Source organism: Lepidothrix coronata, unplaced genomic scaffold, assembly GCF_001604755.1.
Source record: "Lepidothrix coronata isolate B3197 unplaced genomic scaffold, Lepidothrix_coronata-1.0 Scaffold79, whole genome shotgun sequence".
In the NCBI taxonomy this organism is placed as follows: domain Eukaryota; kingdom Metazoa; phylum Chordata; class Aves; order Passeriformes; family Pipridae; genus Lepidothrix; species Lepidothrix coronata.
The window spans coordinates 3,170,186-3,187,653 of record NW_016690259.1 but is presented as its reverse complement, the minus strand read 5'-3'; the positions used below and the strand labels follow the sequence as shown (position 1 = coordinate 3,187,653).

At 40.3% G+C, this 17,468-nt stretch overlaps 1 protein-coding gene across 3 annotated transcripts; it reads left to right on the top strand.

Moving 5' to 3' along the window:
• The first annotated feature begins 13 nt into the window (after window positions 1-13).
• On the top strand, window positions 14-16,470 carry ABCE1 (ATP binding cassette subfamily E member 1). 3 transcript variants are annotated; one of them, XM_017820110.1, is made up of 18 exons: window positions 14-32; window positions 6,890-7,058; window positions 7,372-7,457; window positions 7,989-8,086; window positions 8,489-8,606; window positions 9,229-9,366; window positions 9,504-9,573; window positions 10,674-10,770; window positions 11,737-11,826; window positions 12,087-12,208; window positions 12,865-13,086; window positions 13,573-13,632; window positions 13,719-13,777; window positions 13,939-14,049; window positions 14,141-14,283; window positions 14,384-14,506; window positions 15,572-15,683; window positions 15,926-16,470. In XM_017820110.1, exons 2-18 carry the CDS (start codon window positions 6,956-6,958, stop codon window positions 15,971-15,973), a joined length of 1,800 nt encoding a protein of 599 aa, XP_017675599.1. In that variant the 5' UTR covers window positions 14-32; window positions 6,890-6,955; the 3' UTR covers window positions 15,974-16,470. The 3 variants fall into 3 exon arrangements, with proteins under 3 accessions (XP_017675599.1, XP_017675598.1, XP_017675597.1); XM_017820109.1 differs by lacking the exon at window positions 14-32 and adding an exon at window positions 57-176; XM_017820108.1 differs by lacking the exon at window positions 14-32 and adding an exon at window positions 698-760.
• Window positions 16,471-17,468: the final 998 nt, after the last annotated feature.

Sequence of the window (17,468 nt, the reverse complement as noted above, 5' to 3'; positions counted from 1 at the left end):
AGACCCGCCGGAGCTTCCTGTGCTGGCTCCTGGTGTGTGGGAGCAACCGCTGGGCGTGCTCAGTGTTGGATTCGGAGTGCGAATTTCGGTGGCGGGCTCTTGCTAGTGCTTGGAAGTGCTCCCCCGCGGGGGAGCAAGCGGTGTGCCAGGTGCAGGTGACGGGCTGCCCGGGGCAGGTAAAGGCCAGCGGGACCGTCCGTCCCGGTGCCTTCCGTGCTGTAGCAGTCCCCGGGCGTGTCCGATACTGGAGCTCGGCTCCTAATGCCGAAACTGCGGCCGTGAAAGGGAACGGCAGGGCCTTTCCTTGAGGGAGGAAACACCCGCTCTGAATTGTTATTGCTGCCTGTGATCGTTACGCAGCGCGGGATAAAAAGCCAGCAAATCCTTTCTGTTCTGGAACCCGGCATGGACACGGGTCAGCACGGCTCCGCTCGGGGAGCCCCGCACCGGGAGGCGCCACTCCCTCCGCACGGCCCAGCGTCTCTACGGCGAGAGCCGAGCTGCCCTTCCCTCTCTCCTCCCCTCCTCTCCATGGTGATGCCGCTCTCCCATCCCTCCCTCCCCTGCTCTCCCCGCCCCTCGGGCCCGACGGCCATCTTGGCCGGGTGGCGGCGGCGCGAGCACGTTGCGCGCGCGGGCTCGCGCGCGGGATCACCGGGCGCCGCTTCCTCCCCCCCGCCCACCCCTCCCGCCGCGGCGCGAGGGCGCCGCGCGCGCTCCCACCCCCGTCACCGCTTCCGCTCCCCCCGCGCGACTCCCGGTGAGTAACTCCGGCAGGGAATTCCCACCTTCCCGCACGCTAGGGAAGGGGTCCCCCCTCCCCCCTGCCGTGCCGCCGGCCCGGCCGCCGCCGCCCGGCTCGGCCTGGGCGGCGGCCTCGCCCCCATCCACCGCGGGAGAGAGGGGTCGGCTCGCCCGCGCCCCGCCCGGGCGTCGGCGCCGGAGGCTCCCGGGAATCGCGGCTCGCTGGCGGCGTGGGCACGGCCCGGGCCGGCACCGATCGCACACGCGGCGCGTCATCCCCGCTGCCTCCTCGGGTTTTGTGCCAGCCGGGGTCAGGGAGCGCCGTCCCCGCTACTGCTCCCAGCCGCGGGAATGGCTTCCCTGGGGATGCCGTGAGGGCTCCGGAAAAGGGAACGCCGGCATTTTCCTCCTGGGAAAGCGGGGGACTTCCTTCTCTGGCGGGGGGTGGGGAGTGGAAAGCCGTGTTTTTCCAGATTTTGGGAGAGGCCGGTACCCACGTGGGGCGGTGAGGAGATGGAGGCCTCTCGTGGGTGCCACAAGGTGGAAAGGGTAGGGCTGGTTTTTACAAGGTATGTGTAAAAACTAAAGAAAAGCATGGCAGGGCTTTTCTCAAGGACCATGTAGTGTTTCCTCTGTGGAATGCTCTTGGCCATTTCACCTGCAAGTTCCTGTGGCAGTTTTCACATCCTAATTTAAGTTTCCCTGAGGCGGTTTCCTAAACTCCAGTGCTAAGCAAGTGGTCGAGAAATACTCCTTGTGGTAGATTGCTAATTTATGGGTTTATTCTCATGCATTTCACTTCATGTTAAAAGGGAATGTTAAAGATCGAGTGATAATTAATAGTGTTCAGCACCAGCTAAACACACCCACTCGTTGTGCAGCGTCAGTATATTTGACCATATGCTTTCATGTTAACGTTGAATTTTCATATTCCTGTCGTGTCCTATGAGTAACAATGATTTAATAGAGTAGGTAGATTTGGGGCGTGTCTAAACTTTTTTTACATCGTCTCAGTTTCAAAAACAAGCGTCAAAACCTTAAGCATAGACTAGTTCTTAATTCTTAATAAACTTTATTTGTTCTTGTACCATTTACTGTTGTTTCTGCTTTGACACTTAGCAGAGAAGCGATCTCCCATATGCGGTTGGAAAATCTGGTGTGTCTTTCATTTAAATATTCTTTGGGCGTTCTAGTTCTTAACTTTCTTGTTCTTGTTGCGGAGTGATTGTATGTAATCCATCAGCAGTGGACTCGAGAGGTAATTCTTGAGGTTAATTGTTTCCAAAGGAAACTGGAAATGCTGCTCATCCTCACTTATTTTCACAGCATTTATCTTTGAGGTCCTGATGGAATGTAATTTTTTAAAATGTTCACTGTTCTTGTGCAGAGTAACTAAAGTATGGCACAATTCTGAACTCAGACCTTGCCTTCACATCTTTTAATTGAACAGTCTTTGCTCCTGTTTCAGTCTTAATTTACTTTTTTTTTTAATGTTTATTTGTTTAGGTTTAATAATTCAATGCAGTTACAAATCCTTCTTGGTCATAATTGCCTTGCCTTAGTAAATTTTAATTTAGCTCCAATGCCTGTGAAAGAAATGAATATTATTAGTACAAGTGCATTACACTTGTTCTACAGACTGTACATTTCTGTTGCCTTTTGTGACAGATAGCAAGGCCTGCATATGTGCTGCTTTTTTTTTTTTAATCTAGTGTGTCAGAGTGTGCAGCAGCTGTGCCAGACAGTCTAAGAATGCTGACTTAGAATGCTTGTGATAGCATGTTTTATGTCTTATTTTTAGACATGTTTTGCTTTTTGTATTAAATTACTTAATGGGCAGCTTTTGGCTTCAGTAAATGATACTGTCAGGGTTTTCAGAATGTTTTCTTTTGCCAGCAGTTTTTATTCATTCTCTCACTCTTTCACCTGTGTTGTCAGTCCATCATTCTGGGAAGCTTTTCTGCTTTCACTCCGTCATCATTCACTAATTCAAAACAGTGCTTTACTCTTGTAGTTAGTAACAAATTAATATTTTCACACTGGTTTTTATCCTGTTCTTGATTTGAAAAGGAGAAATGCAGTCATGAACTTAAATGCTTCTGAGTACCAGTTTCTCCTGTCCCATAAGTGCTGACTGCCCTGAACAGTTCCTGGTGTGCTGAGCTGTAGCACTGCTGACCTGTGTAGTGTCTTGAGAGTTCTGCTGTCTGCACCTTGGAATCAGCCCATTCTATTCAGTATGTCAACTTAAATGCCACCCAACTGACTGCACCTAAGTATGTAACTTGAGTTCAGTCTGGGTTTGGACAGTTGGTTTATTTTGCATCTAAGTAGAAATTACTGGTTTTCTCTTGTGGACAGTTGTCATTGTAGACATCAGCACAGTCCTGGAAATATTGCAGGAGTGACAGAAGTCACAAATATTATTTTTCTGAAAAAAGTTTAAGAGCACTGTAGAGTTTTGGATAAACTGACACTTCTGTTGTTTAGATGGGGGCAGGGAGGCAGGAGTGTGTGTCTCCACGCTGGTTCATTAGTTCTTTTCGCCTCCACTGAGTACTTAATAAATGTGTATAAATAAAGGTGTACATATTTACTTCTGTGGCCTCTTCAAAACTATTCACCACAGACGGGCGTTTTCCCATGTGAGTGAGTTAGAATTAAAAAACCCCCAAACTTAAGCTGTTTTGTTACTTACCAACCAGGGGTTGATTCATTGCTGAGTGTAAACTTCAGTGGGATTATCCCACCTAGACTGGGTGGGAAAGCTTGCTGAGAAAGGTGGCAAGAACTGATTGCTTCACACCGTATTTACCTTGGTGTTTTAGAGCAGCCCCCATCCCACTCTTCTGCTTTGGAGCTTTAGGTTCAACACCATCTGGAGCGGTGGGTGATGAGGGGAGGGGTTCTCTGGGCTGCTATCAGCGCTGCTCAGGCAGGAGCCTCGAGCAGAGTTTGGGGGGCTGGGGCAGGTTTGTCCGGTGGATGTTGCTTTTGTAACTCACAGAACTAGTTTCCTGCTCCTTAGAGCCCAGGGGAGCCCTGCCTGGAAGGTGCAGTGGAGTCTGTCTGCTCAGGCCTTGTTGGAGAAAAGGCTGATCCAGATCAGGCACTTCCTTTGGGAAACCAGAGAGTGATTCACCCCCAAATACTCTGTGCACTGTAAACTACAGGATTTCAATGAAAAACACTGGGATCTCTTCCCAAAGAATGTATCTTTATTTGAAGTACTGACAAAATCCACTATCTGTCCCTAAGAAAATTACCCTGACTCAAACATCTTTGTAGTCTTTAAAAATAAGGCTTTCAGTTCTTTGTTTTCTTGTCTATTAAAGTGAGAACTGCAAACCCATTAGTCCAAGCCTGTTGGCCTGGTCTAGGGATGTAATTTCAATGTTCAGCCCTACTTTGTCAGTCTGGCCTGACAGTGCAGAACTGTTGAATCACTTTTTAATTTTTATTAATAGTCATTTTAAATCATCAACTATGTTGATAGGACTTTCTGGCTTAGGAAATGTAAAGTATTAAAGAAAAAAATTGAAATATTGAAAGTAGAAGCTGCCACAATGAGGTTGGCAGCATAACTAATAGTTATGTTCATTTATATCTGATGAAGAATTATCTTTTGACATTAGTTTAAAAATAATTTGGAAATTGAAAAGAGGAATAAGACTACTCCTTTTAAAAGGAACTGATTAAAATATTCGTAACTATGGTAGTAGTGGATTTAAAGAGACAATAACATCTGCTTTTCTGACCTTTGCTCCTTGTTAGATGTCAGTCTCTTCCTTTCTTTCATATTGCATTAGTATCTGTAGTTCCACAACTGAAGTTTAGGGAAGGATGGAGTTTACCATGGTAAATGTGCCATCCACCTGTTTTTGTCTTGCTTCCTTCAGGAGTTTGAAAGTCAGAACCTTTCTTCATATAATTGTATGTAGTAAATATAGTCTATAAACTACTGCAGGATGCTTTAGTTTGGTGAAGCAAACAACTGGACGTCCAACAGAAAATACTTCCTTTAATAAAAAATATTGGAATCCTTTTCTTGGATGAAGCTGCACCTTTGGACTGTGTGGAAACCTGAAGTATTTCAAGACTCCTTTCCAGTTATGTCATTGAACTACTGACACATACTGCAGTGAGATTATTTTGAATTGGCATCATCTGTAGGGCTGCCATCCCTTTATTTAGTGGTGGTGAAATGGAAGTGCTTTGTACTTTATTTGTGGCCTTTCTTTTGACCTAAAAAAATGTGTTTGTCATCTGTAATATCTTGTAATCTTCCAAGAGCCTCATAATTCAGTTAAATTTTGTTTTAGAGCGGGGGTGAATGGAGGGAGTTGTCCTTAGGTGTATGTTGCTCAAAGGAAGGTAAAATTACTGTTGTTATTCTCAGTATTATGAGTGAATATGGTCAAGGAAATAGAAATCTACTTTAAAACATATTCCACCTTTTTTTTCTATCAAGATTTAAAATTCTCTGTCCTTCCCTTCCTGTGCTGCAGCTGTTTAGTACAAAGTGCTCTACACTGCCAGTACAATCCAGTGCTTGTCAGTGTACATTACCAACAGCTAAGCAAGGAAAGAGACTGTCGTAGAGAGGAATACGAGTCTTAATTTCACTTCTCTGCATGCATTTATTTGTGATTTCAGGAACATTTAATTGTCTGGTACTCCACAGAATTGTAGAATTTTTTAGGTTAGAAAAGTCTGACTGTTAACCCAGCACTGCCCCTTAACCTGTGTCCTCGAGTGCCACATCTATACTTTTAAGTACCTCCAAGGATCATGACTCCATCACTTCCCTCAGCAGCCCCTTCCAATGCTTGATAACCCCTTTCCTGAAGGAATTTCTCCTAATATCCAATCTAAACCTCTCCTGATGTGACCTGAGGCCGTTTCCTCTGGTCCTGTCATTTGTTACCTGGAAGAAGAGGCCGACCCCCATCTTGCCACAACCTCCTTTCAGGTAGCTGTGAAGAACAATAAGGTCTCCCCTGAGCGCCCTTTTCTCCAGGCTAAAGAACACCCTCAGCTCCCTCAGCTTTTTCTCGTAGGACTTGTGCTCCAGACCCTTCCCCAGCTTTGTTGCCCTTCTCTGGACTTGCTCCAGCACCTCAATGTCTTTGTTGAACTGAGGGGCCCAGAACTGGACACAGCACTCAAGGTGTGGCCTCACCAATGCAATCCCTGCCCTGGTCCTGCTGGCCACACTATTGCTGATCCAGGCCAGGATGCCATTGGCCTTCTTGGCCACCTGGGCACACACTGGCTCATGTTCAGCCACTATCAACCAGCACCCCCAGGTCTTTTTCTGCTGGGCCACTTCCCAGCTACTCTTCCCCAGCCTGTAGAGCTGCAGGGGGTTGTGGCCCAAGGGAGGACCCGGCACTTTGCCTTACTGCACATCATACCATTGGCCCTGGCCCATTGATCCAGCCTGTGGAGGCTTCCTGCCTTCTTCATAAAGAATCTGGCTTATTTTTATTGAAATATATTGTTAGGCATTGATGCCATATTAGGAGATGCATAAAGTAACTGTAGTTATTCAAATAGTAACGAAGCTCAAGATCAGTCAAACATCATCATGTATGTCTGTTCACATTGCCTGGTTTACTTTTTTATATGGAACTACAAGTTTTCCCTTTTTAAAACTGGTTTAAATTTTAGAGTATTTTAATCCTTTAATACAGAATATTGAGATAGTTTGTAAATGTATATATAACCATATGCTTGGAGTAATATGTCACAATTTGACTTTAATAGATACTGTAGTGTGAACAAGGGTGCTTTGCACAAGGCAGATTGTGAAGCTGAAGTTTGCAGTAGTATAGGTTCTGTTCTTACATGCTTTCCTTGAAAACAAATCCATTTTCAGATATAATCACATTTTTATTTTTACACTGGAGAAATAGTAGTGGGATGGACAGCTGATGTTAAAGGCTTATTGCAATTATTTGCACATCAGTACTCTTACTTGTATCTGAGACTTTGCCCTGTTAACCATGTTGCTTAAAAGAGAAATCAAATGATTTTGCATTTTTCATCTCTGAATTCTGCTAGTAATAACTTCAGATGTGTATGTTCTCTGTGCTGTCAGTAACATGGCCTCTTCTGGGTTTTTTCTTTTTTTTTCCCTTAGGATCTGGAAGACTCCCTCTACTCCTTCTCATAATTGGTGTATGTGTTTAACCCTAAATTGTGCATTATGGCAGACAAATTAACAAGAATTGCTATAGTCAACCATGACAAGTGTAAGCCAAAGAAATGTCGTCAGGAATGCAAGAAGAGTTGTCCCGTGGTTCGAATGGGTAAGAGAGACAATTCAACAAAGTATTTAAGCAATTGGAGAAGTTTTAAATCCAGTTCTAATAAAATGAATGATTTTTTTATAATTGCCAGTTCTTTGTGTATCGTTCAAGCTTTTCTTTCATAAAGCCTTTAGGAACGTCACTGAAAGCAGGAACAATTCTAGTAATAATGGCACTTTTCAAGCCTTTGAAAGATCTGAAGCTTCAGTGAATGTTCCTCAGTTATGTGCTCCTCTGTGAAATTTAATAGTACTGGCAAGAATTCTGATTCACCAGAAACTCAAATGACCTTATCTTATTTCTTTTTCACCAGGAAAACTTTGCATAGAAGTCACATCACAGAGCAAAATAGCATGGATCTCAGAAACACTTTGTATTGGTTGTGGTATTTGCATCAAGGTAAAAGTTCCGCTGCTTTATTTCAAGGGCTGCATTTTCCTTATTTTGCTGTTATATTTAGTAATGCATACAGTAACTTGAAAAAAAAGCAGTTTTCTTTTCTGGACTAATCAGACTTAGTTAACTGTTACTGTTTGTAGAAAGCAAAGAACTGTGTCAGTTTGCTGAACTGGTTGGGTTGCAGGGTGTGGGTTGTAACACTGGTTTTTTTGGCTTTGTTTTTGATTGACTTTGTTTGGGTTGGTTTGTTTGTTTGTGTCTGTAGACACCTAGCAGGAGAAAGGTGGTTTTTGTGAAAGAGATGGAGAATATATGCAGCTACAAATGTATTTGTAGACTGACAGTCTAAATTGCTGACTACTTAATTGGAAAAATGTGATATAGAATTTTTTTGGCAATTTGACCCTGTAAATGAAATCTGATAGAAGTTCATTTAAAAATGTAAGTGCACAGCTGGGTGCAGTAGAGAACACGGTCTTTTGTTAATAAATTGTTTGTGGACTAGTAATCTATAATTTATTTCAATTACAGAAATGTCCTTTTGGAGCCTTGTCAATTGTTAACTTACCTAGCAACCTGGAGAAAGAAACAACACATAGATATTGTGCCAATGCCTTCAAACTTCACAGGTATTTTGTTTTTCAAATCATTAGAAAAGAGACAAAAAACTTCAAGTTTTTGACAATCTAAACATAGTGCATATCAAAGTGTTCTTGGTTCTTACCTTGGTAGCTTCCTTTTTGGTAGGAATGTTAATTTTATGTTTTTCTTATTAAAAAGTATTATACTGAAATAAATGTTAGTGTTCATTTCACAGGGCCCTTGTTTAAAAAGCAGACTGTCCTTAAATATTTCTTACGAACTTCTGTTATTAAGGAATGTTGATTTAGTTTGAATTACACATTGGCACGTAAACAAAGTAGGCTGAACTAATCAGAAAGTCTGAAAATGTGTTATAACATTTACTTGACCAGCAGCTCTTGGTGTGTGATGGCATTAATATAATCCAAAGTTATCTGTGTTGTGTGCAGGTTGCCTATCCCTCGTCCAGGTGAAGTACTGGGATTGGTTGGAACCAATGGTATTGGAAAATCAACTGCCTTGAAAATTTTAGCTGGAAAACAGAAGCCAAATCTTGGAAAATATGATGTATGTAGCAGCAGTAAAATAGAGTTGGCAATCTAGATAGCTGTGTTTATATTTTTTTGACTGAATTTTTGTATCTGTGGACACAACAGAATTTGTGAGGACGTCGGCACTTTCCTTATTATCAGCCAGTGACTTACTCCAGAGAAAATTGCCAAATTTTATTGCATTTATCAGTCTAATCCTTTTCCTTTGGATTAGCTATATCAAGATAGCTAATCAGTGTAGTTACACTAATCCATGTTGTCATTTCCCCCATGCAGTAGGTTCAGTTCAGTAGCTTCTTAACTGTGCAGATTTAAAACGTTTTTTTTGAAAAGGCTGATCACACCTGGAAAATAATATCTAAACTTTGGGTTTGCAATTTTATAATTTTTTTTTTCCCCCTTAATGGAAACTTTGCAGAAGCAACTTGGTAACTAGCTTTTATCCAGGTTTGTTTTTTGGGGTTTGTGGTTGTTGGTTTTTTTGGGTTTTTTTGGTTTCTTTTTGGTTGGTTGTTGTTGGGTTTTTTTATTTTACAAGCATATTCTATTTGCTGTATTGATGGGAATTTTAAAATTAGAGTTTTTAAATTAAGGTTTTTTAATGGTATAAGTAAACACAGGCTTTAATTTTGTCACAGGATCCACCTGACTGGCAAGAAATTTTGACTTATTTCCGAGGATCTGAATTACAAAATTATTTTACCAAGATCCTGGAAGATGACCTGAAAGCTATCATTAAACCTCAATATGTGGACCAGATTCCTAAAGCTGCAAAGGTGAGAAGTTTCATGAGGTAATAGAAGGCTGGGAGCCTCTTCTGTGGTACTTCTCTGGTGCTTAAAGGTTTTATTTAGCAGCATAATTCAGTATAAAAATCCAGTATTCTCAGAAATTTTATTTTTTTATTATGCAGGGAACAGTGGGATCAATTCTGGATAGGAAGGATGAAACTAAGACACAAACTGTTGTATGTCAGCAGCTTGGTAAGTAATTTTGTAAAGTCACATTTCAAAGCATTGGAGAAATTCATATGTGTTGGCAAAATAAAGTTACTATAATGTCATGGAAGACGTAAATTATACCAATTTCAAAAAAGAGAAAAAAGTAAAGGTACTTTAAAGCCTAGGGCATGCTGTAAGCATATCTGAACCCACATAAATAACTTTCTAGTGGAAAGGCAATCTAACTGATATATGCTAGTTAACAGGATCTAATGCAGTTTCTGTTTCATGGTAGAAAGTGCTTGTTTTTAAACCTGGAAAAATGCCCCTTACCATCTGCTGCTCTTGCTTGCTTACAACTGTGGCAAAACGTTAGCATCCCTTCTGGGAAGAGCCACAGCATATAGAAAATGTTACTCTAATACACCCCCTTGCCCCTAAAGCCCATATATATCTGATTTCAGTGGGAGTAACACTGACTTCTGAGCTTAATACAATTAATAAGAACATCTGTGTAGTCCTGCCCTGGTAAGTTTTTGTAGGTGTTTTGCATTCAGTTGTTACTAAATTAGGTGTTGCTAAATTAACAACAGGATTCTCTTTGGTGGATCTGGGTAGTAGAGGTGGGGCTGCGTTGTGCCACCAAGAGGTGGGCTTTGAGTCCCACTTTATTGTATATACATAATATGTTATATACATATTTACAATATATTCTTAAAATTTTTTTGATCATTAAGCTGACTAGAAAATACTGGTTTCACCCATTTGCTGTAATGTTTGAGGGACGTGATTTTCCTGAAAATCAGAACTCTTCATCCAGGTCTGACAAAAAAAGTTTAAAACTGGTATAGTTTCTTTTTAGGGCCAGAAATCTTTACCAAATACATGGTGAAAAAAGCAATACAAATGGAATCCTTCTGCAGGATAAGAAGTAGCCATACAGATAATTCTGCAGAGAAGCCACAACTTGCTTGGACTCACTATGAGCATTATGATACTGATACTGTATAAACTGAATGCTTATTCTACCTCTTGGTTTTCTTCCTCTGTGTAGGATGTCTGCTGTGTTTATACACGTTTCTGTAGGTAATAAAAATATGGTTTGTTGTGTTGGTTATAACATCTAAACCACTTATTTGCAGACTTAACCCATCTGAAAGAAAGAAATGTTGAGGACCTTTCAGGAGGAGAGCTTCAGAGATTTGCTTGTGCAGTTGTTTGCATTCAGAAGGCTGATATGTATGTTTAATTTACTTCTGTTACACATTGCTTCTAATAATCTATCTCAGTCTGGTCCTCTAATTTACTTTTATTGTTAAAAATAATACATTTGTTTGAAATATTGAAAAATACTTCATTATTAATATTTTTAAGCTGGTTTTTTTTTTAAATGCTTTTGCCAACTCATCAGCCAAGATCCATATTTGCTCCAGATATATATTCTCTGAGTTTTTTGTACTTTAATTCATCTGACTGGAAATAGCTGATTTCAGAAGTCAGTGTTAAATTTCAGCATCACAACTTCATAAGCTCTCCCTCATCCCCATAAATGTTTCCTGTTTGGTGGCATACCTCACTTAGCCTCTCTGAATAAGGAAGGTACAGATGCTTCTCCACCTCTGGGAACTTGTGTCCCTCTTCTCCTGTCTTGCAACCAGGAAATTACTGTCTAGTCTGTGCTGTTTCCTGACTCATTGGGACCAAGAAAGCAAGATCAGAAGAGTTACAGGGTTTTGGGGGTTTTTTCTTTGATGAATTTTTTGGTTTTGTTTTGTTTGGGCTGCTCTTTTTTTGTTTGGCTGGGGTTTTTTTGGTTGGTGTGGGTTTCAAGTGGGTTTTATTGTTTGTTTTGGTTTACTCTTCTGGAAGATGTCCTTCTTCCAAAGTATTTTTCCACTTTTCCGTTCATGTTAAATTTAAGATGACTCAGAATGAGTGCATGGGACTCCTGACTGCTGATTTTTTGTAACTTTTGATAACTTTGGCAGAGCTTCTGGCAAAGTAATACTTAAACTGTTTTAACACTTCCATGTGACAGTCTACAGAGATTCAAGGCAGGTGTACATAATTCTCATGTTTTGTCTCCCTTTCTCAGTACAAATAACGATAATTTTTTATTTCCATTTACTTAATGGTTGAAATGTTATGTTTGAATATGCAGAAAACTTGCATTCACTAAGACTTGATTCTTTCTTTTGGGACTAGCTTCATGTTTGATGAACCTTCCAGCTACCTGGATGTCAAGCAGCGCTTGAAGGCTGCCATTACTATTCGATCTCTAATAAACCCTGACAGGTAAATACAAGCCTTAAATGTTTTGCTAGACTGTAATAATATGTGGCTGCTTACAGAGGGAAGAAATATCCAGTCCCATCACCCCAGAAGTGCTGACTTCTCAGAATGGTACACTAACAGATGTATTTAGTTTAAAGCAAAGAAACCTATTAAATAAAAATCACGGTGATAGCTTTTGTTTATGCAAGGCTAGAGTAAGAAAGAAAGAAAAAATGTTTTGCACTGAAGTAAAAAAGCATCTCTCTGGCTCTGTTTTTCAGGTACATTATTGTCGTGGAGCATGATCTGAGTGTGTTAGATTATCTCTCTGACTTTATCTGCTGCCTGTATGGTGTGCCAAGTGCTTATGGTGTTGTTACTATGCCTTTCAGCGTAAGAGAAGGTAATTTTTGCCATATTTCTCTTTAAACATACCCCAAAACGATACCAAAATGCCAGTTGTCTCTTATGCAAACTTTTTCCTGTTACAGTTCAGCAACAAAAAAACTATCCTTTTATTTTCTGCAGAATTTTTGTTACATGATCCTAAATTTATAACTCAACCCAGAAATCTGAATTACGAAATGCCCTTTTTCTCTTGCTATGGACGTAATTTTAATACTTGTAGGTGTTTTGTAAACAGTGGAGTTACACAAAAGACCTTTTAAATAGTAGAGAAAGGCAGGAGAGAGTTTGCACAGTACAGAGGTACGTGGTGTTCAACTGAATTGTCCACACTTGTAGCACTGAGACTCAGTAGTAACTGGTTTTATGAGAATGGGTCCAACAGCACTAGTTTGTTTAAACCCTACACACATCACTAATAGTGGGTTTTCAGGAAGAGCTTCTACAGCCATTCTGTAGTTCAGTAAGATTTTTCTTCATTCAATTTGCATAACGTACACACTTTAAAAGAGGAAGTCTTGTTGCTTCTTTTGTCATGCCATTTAAAATCCAGCATTCTCATTACCTGATAAGAATTTACAGTCAGGAATTGCAATTCATCTTGTCTTACTTTTTGTAGGCCTTTGTTAATGATCTTTTTCCCTCCTGTCATAGGCATAAACATTTTCCTAGATGGCTATGTTCCAACAGAAAACCTAAGGTTTCGAGATGCATCTCTGGTATTTAAAGTGGCTGAGACAGCTAATGAAGAAGAGGTTAAAAAGATGTGCATGTACAAATACCCAGGAATGAAAAAAAAGATGGGAGAATTTGAACTATCCATAGTAGCTGGAGAATTCACAGATTCTGAAATTATGGTGATGTTGGGGGAAAACGGTAAGTGCAGTTATGCTGGAAGCTACTTTTCCAGCCCTAAATATGCTCCTAAAGTCCTCTTTCACTTTGGGAGCCAGGCTTCAAAATTATTGGCTTTGAGTCAGGTTGAACTGCTTGTTTCCTAGTGAAGATTTCACGTGAGTTTGCTCTCTAGTAGCAAGAAGGTGAAGTTACTGAGCGGTAACGATGCCACTGCGTTTGTCTGTTACCCCATTGTAAGAACTGAGATTGCAGGACAATGCCTGACCTGGTGAGCTCAGCTAAAAGTCTAGACTGTGGTAGTTTTAAGATGTCTCTTCCATTTGAAAAAGCAAGTAGTAGCAAGTACTGCTTGCTGCATGTAGGAATATAGGAATTCTCAAAGCAGCCTAATTTTAAAATAAACTCATTAAGCCTTTCTTTTTTTTTTTTTTTTATCAGTGACTTAATTGTTGGAGGTCTAAATTACCAAAAAGTGGTTAATCTGTAACTTGCATTTTATTTTAGGAACTGGCAAAACGACCTTTATCCGAATGCTTGCAGGAAGACTTACACCTGATGAAGGAGGTAATAATGTGTCATACCTTAGCTGAAACCTATTTGAAGATACTGGAAGGGCTCTTGTTTACACTTTAAATTTTGTGTTTTTACAGGTGAGGTCCCAGTTCTAAATGTCAGCTACAAACCACAGAAGATCAGCCCTAAATCTACAGTACGTTTAAGCCTTATTTATCAACTATTGTGTTTGCTACAAAAAGCATGGTTGTAGTACATATGTAGAATTTTTTTATACCTGGAACAAAATATTAATTCTGTTTCTCCTTGTTTTCTTGTGGTGCATAAAACTGAGTGGCAGCATTTTTCTTTTGATAGGGAAGTGTCCGTCAGCTACTGCACGAGAAGATCAGAGATGCCTATACACACCCCCAGTTTGTAACTGATGTAATGAAACCTCTCCAGATAGAAAACATCATTGACCAGGAGGTATCAATTGCCTGAAACAACATCCTAACTTGTCTTTAACTCTTGACCTGTACCTGAAGTAAATATGGCCTTGTTCCCCTCGCACCAATAGGTTCAAACACTGTCTGGTGGTGAGTTGCAGCGTGTGGCATTAGCTCTCTGTCTGGGTAAACCTGCAGATGTGTACCTAATTGATGAGCCCTCGGCATATTTGGACTCTGAACAACGTCTGATGGCTGCCAGAGTCATTAAACGGTAAAGTACACGTCGTGGGGAAGGGAACTGAGATTGGCAGGAGTTTTGCAATAAGCTTATATTAACCTCTCTTCTTTTTTTTTTTTTTTTCCTATTTCAGTTTCATTCTCCATGCTAAAAAAACAGCTTTTGTGGTAGAACATGATTTTATCATGGCTACATATCTCGCTGATCGTGTGATTGTTTTTGATGGCATTCCTTCCAAGAACACACTGGCAAACAGGTAAGATTGTTTGGATTAGTAAGCAAGATCATCGTCAAAAATACGGAGAAACATCCTTGCCTATGGAAACTTAAGCTGTATTTAAAGTGATCCAAGAGCATCCTGAGGGTTGTAGCTTTTGTTTTGAATCATGGAAAAGAAAATCGGATTGACCCTCACTTAGAGGCTGCCTGGACCCAGAGTTGAGGGTTTGGTTGGGTTCTCAAACTAGGCCCTGAGACCTAGACCAGCCCCTGGCTTGAACTAGCCTTAAGCAACTGCACAACAGCTAAATTATGACCAGAGGAGAACAAATAAGTGGCATTGATTGCAAGGAATGAAAAAAAGTACCAGTTGTAAACTTTGCTTAGGAAAATAGCTTTGAGATGGATTAAAAGAAAGCAGTGTGCTAAGGTTAACTGTATGCAAATCTTGTGCAGGTCTCAACAGCAACATGCCAGGTACACTTACCTGAGTTTTACTCTTTATCAGAATAAAAGAGTACTTTTGATATGTCTGCTTTTGTTCTTGTAAAAAATTAGAGGCTTTTTGAAGAGCATCCTTATTGGAAACCAGGCTTTTAGAACAGTGTAATTTCCAAGTACTTAGCACAAGACAGGTGAAGTAAACACGTTAGTCTACAATGTATCTACAACCCACTGCTACCCTGGCTTTGATGGTGTTCCTTGGAAAAAAGCGTGTTTGAATTTAAAAATCACAAGCATGTAACTGTTCCTCAGCATCAGGGTATGTTATGATCTTTGTCATATTTTGCTTCTGGTGCAACTTGGGTTTTTTTCCTTTGAATGTTAATTAGTGTGCAAGCACACACACGTGGATACTAAATAAAAAGGGTGCAAAGGTCACCAGCCAAAGACCTGTAGTGGCACTGTGAGATACTGCTGAAAGATGAGAGTAGTATCTGAGACAGCATTTGACTAAAACTGTAGCACCTCCTGGTATGTCAGATACAGGTCACATTCACAGTTCCAGTCCTCAGTGAGCTCAGAGTGGAGATAAAGCTGCCTGTAACTTTAGAGTATAAAACTCTGAAAATGTAGCTGAAATGTTCTTTTTTCTTAACAGTCCACAGACTCTTTTGGCTGGAATGAATAAATTTTTATCTCAGCTTGAAATCACTTTTAGAAGAGACCCCAACAATTACAGACCAAGAATAAACAAACTGAATTCCATCAAGGTAAGAGAGAAGCACCTTTACAGTAAAGGAGCCATAACTGTTTAATATGAAGCCAGATTTTAAAATAAGGAGTAAAACAAAGACTGACCTGGTAGTTTTGCTGTGCTGGAAAACAACACATGAAACTACTAAGAGTAATAAGGAAAGTAGAAAGGAGCTTAGTAAGTGTCTTTTATTTTAGCTATGCTCAAGTCTGCCAAAGACTACTTCAAGTAACAGTGATCTTTTTTTCTCTTCCTAAGGATGTGGAACAAAAGAAGAGTGGAAACTACTTCTTTCTGGATGACTAAATATTGAATCTGAGCATCTTTGTAACTGGCATATAGACATGCATATTGGATTCTAAACAGTTGTGGATGAGATGGCTCAAATCAGGTTTTAGAACACTTAATCTTTTGGAGCTTAAAATCTCTTGCTGCGTTTAACATCCGAGACCAGTAGCAGTATATACATCCTAGTCCAAGTAAAACTGCCACTTTCTATACTTTGGTGACACAGCCCTATATTTTCAGTGTAATAATTTCAAAATAGACCACCTTGAAATTGTGCAAATGGGTCTCCTGATTTTTCAGAATTTAAGGGAGGTTTTCAATTCAATATATCCTACTCATGTACCAAGTACTGACTGAACTTCCTCATTTTAAAAAAATCTGTTTTATGTATAAGAGGGAAGCTTACCAAGAACGTCAAGCTACAAGAGCAACTCCTCTTTTAAAAAGATTGAATCTCTCTGGATGAGGGTTTCATAAATAAATATCCACCTAACTTACTCTTCTGTGACACTGCAGCATTTCTTGAATTACTATTTCAGACGTGTGTATATTTATATGATGTCACACACCCCCCTTTTCTCATACTGTAGCACACACAGAAGATGCAGTAAAAAGAATGTAACAGCAGGTAGCTACATCTTTTTTTAATCCTCTGTCCCTGTGCATCTACTCTCAGACCTAGTTACAGGAAAATAATTAGTTAAATAATCTTAAAGAAACATTAACATGCTTTCAATCTTTCCAACTCACCCTTTCCATAGAGAGATGAAGTTTTTATAAGGCTAAGATGCAGGAATTACTTTTTCCTGAAGTACAAGCTTTGATCCTTACTATAGACAAAAGTGAAGGTAAATAAAAAAATAGCTTGTCAAAAACTTCTTTGTATATAAATCAAGGTCCTTCAGGGAGCCAGAAGGGAAATTTAAAGGTTCCTAGTTAAGTTTTGCAGACTTGTAAAAGTAACTTTCAGCTGTACATCTTGAAGGATGTTTTCCATTCAGCAGTTCTCTGGTCTGCCTTCATTGATTAGGATGTGAAAAACATTATGGGAGAAAACATGGCTTTGTTCCTTATTTACATTTTTGCCTCACAAGTTACAGAAAGGAGTGGTTTGTCCTTTGTTTTTATTTAGAGTAGCAAGGTAGGACACAGGCCCAGCTGAAATACTTTGTCACTTTTCAAAAGTGAATTCTAAAAGCACATCCCTACCAGTTACTGCCATTCCTCTCTTCACCGTTCTTTCCTCCTGAACGAGTTTCTGTAGGAAGTGTTACTGCCTTCAGTTTTGCTACAAGGCTGTTGTAGTACAGCATGATTATTTCAGTGACTGCTGGACAAATCTGGGGTACTCTGGAGTTAAAAATTTACCATTTGACACGACAAGCAGCCCCCTTTAAGTTTCTGAAAGTAGTTGAGGTAAACAGAGAACCTCAACTGTTAAATCCCTCAGTTCTTGCTTAGTTCTCAACCTGAAAAACTGAAGATTGCCTCTTGAAATCCTGAATACATATCT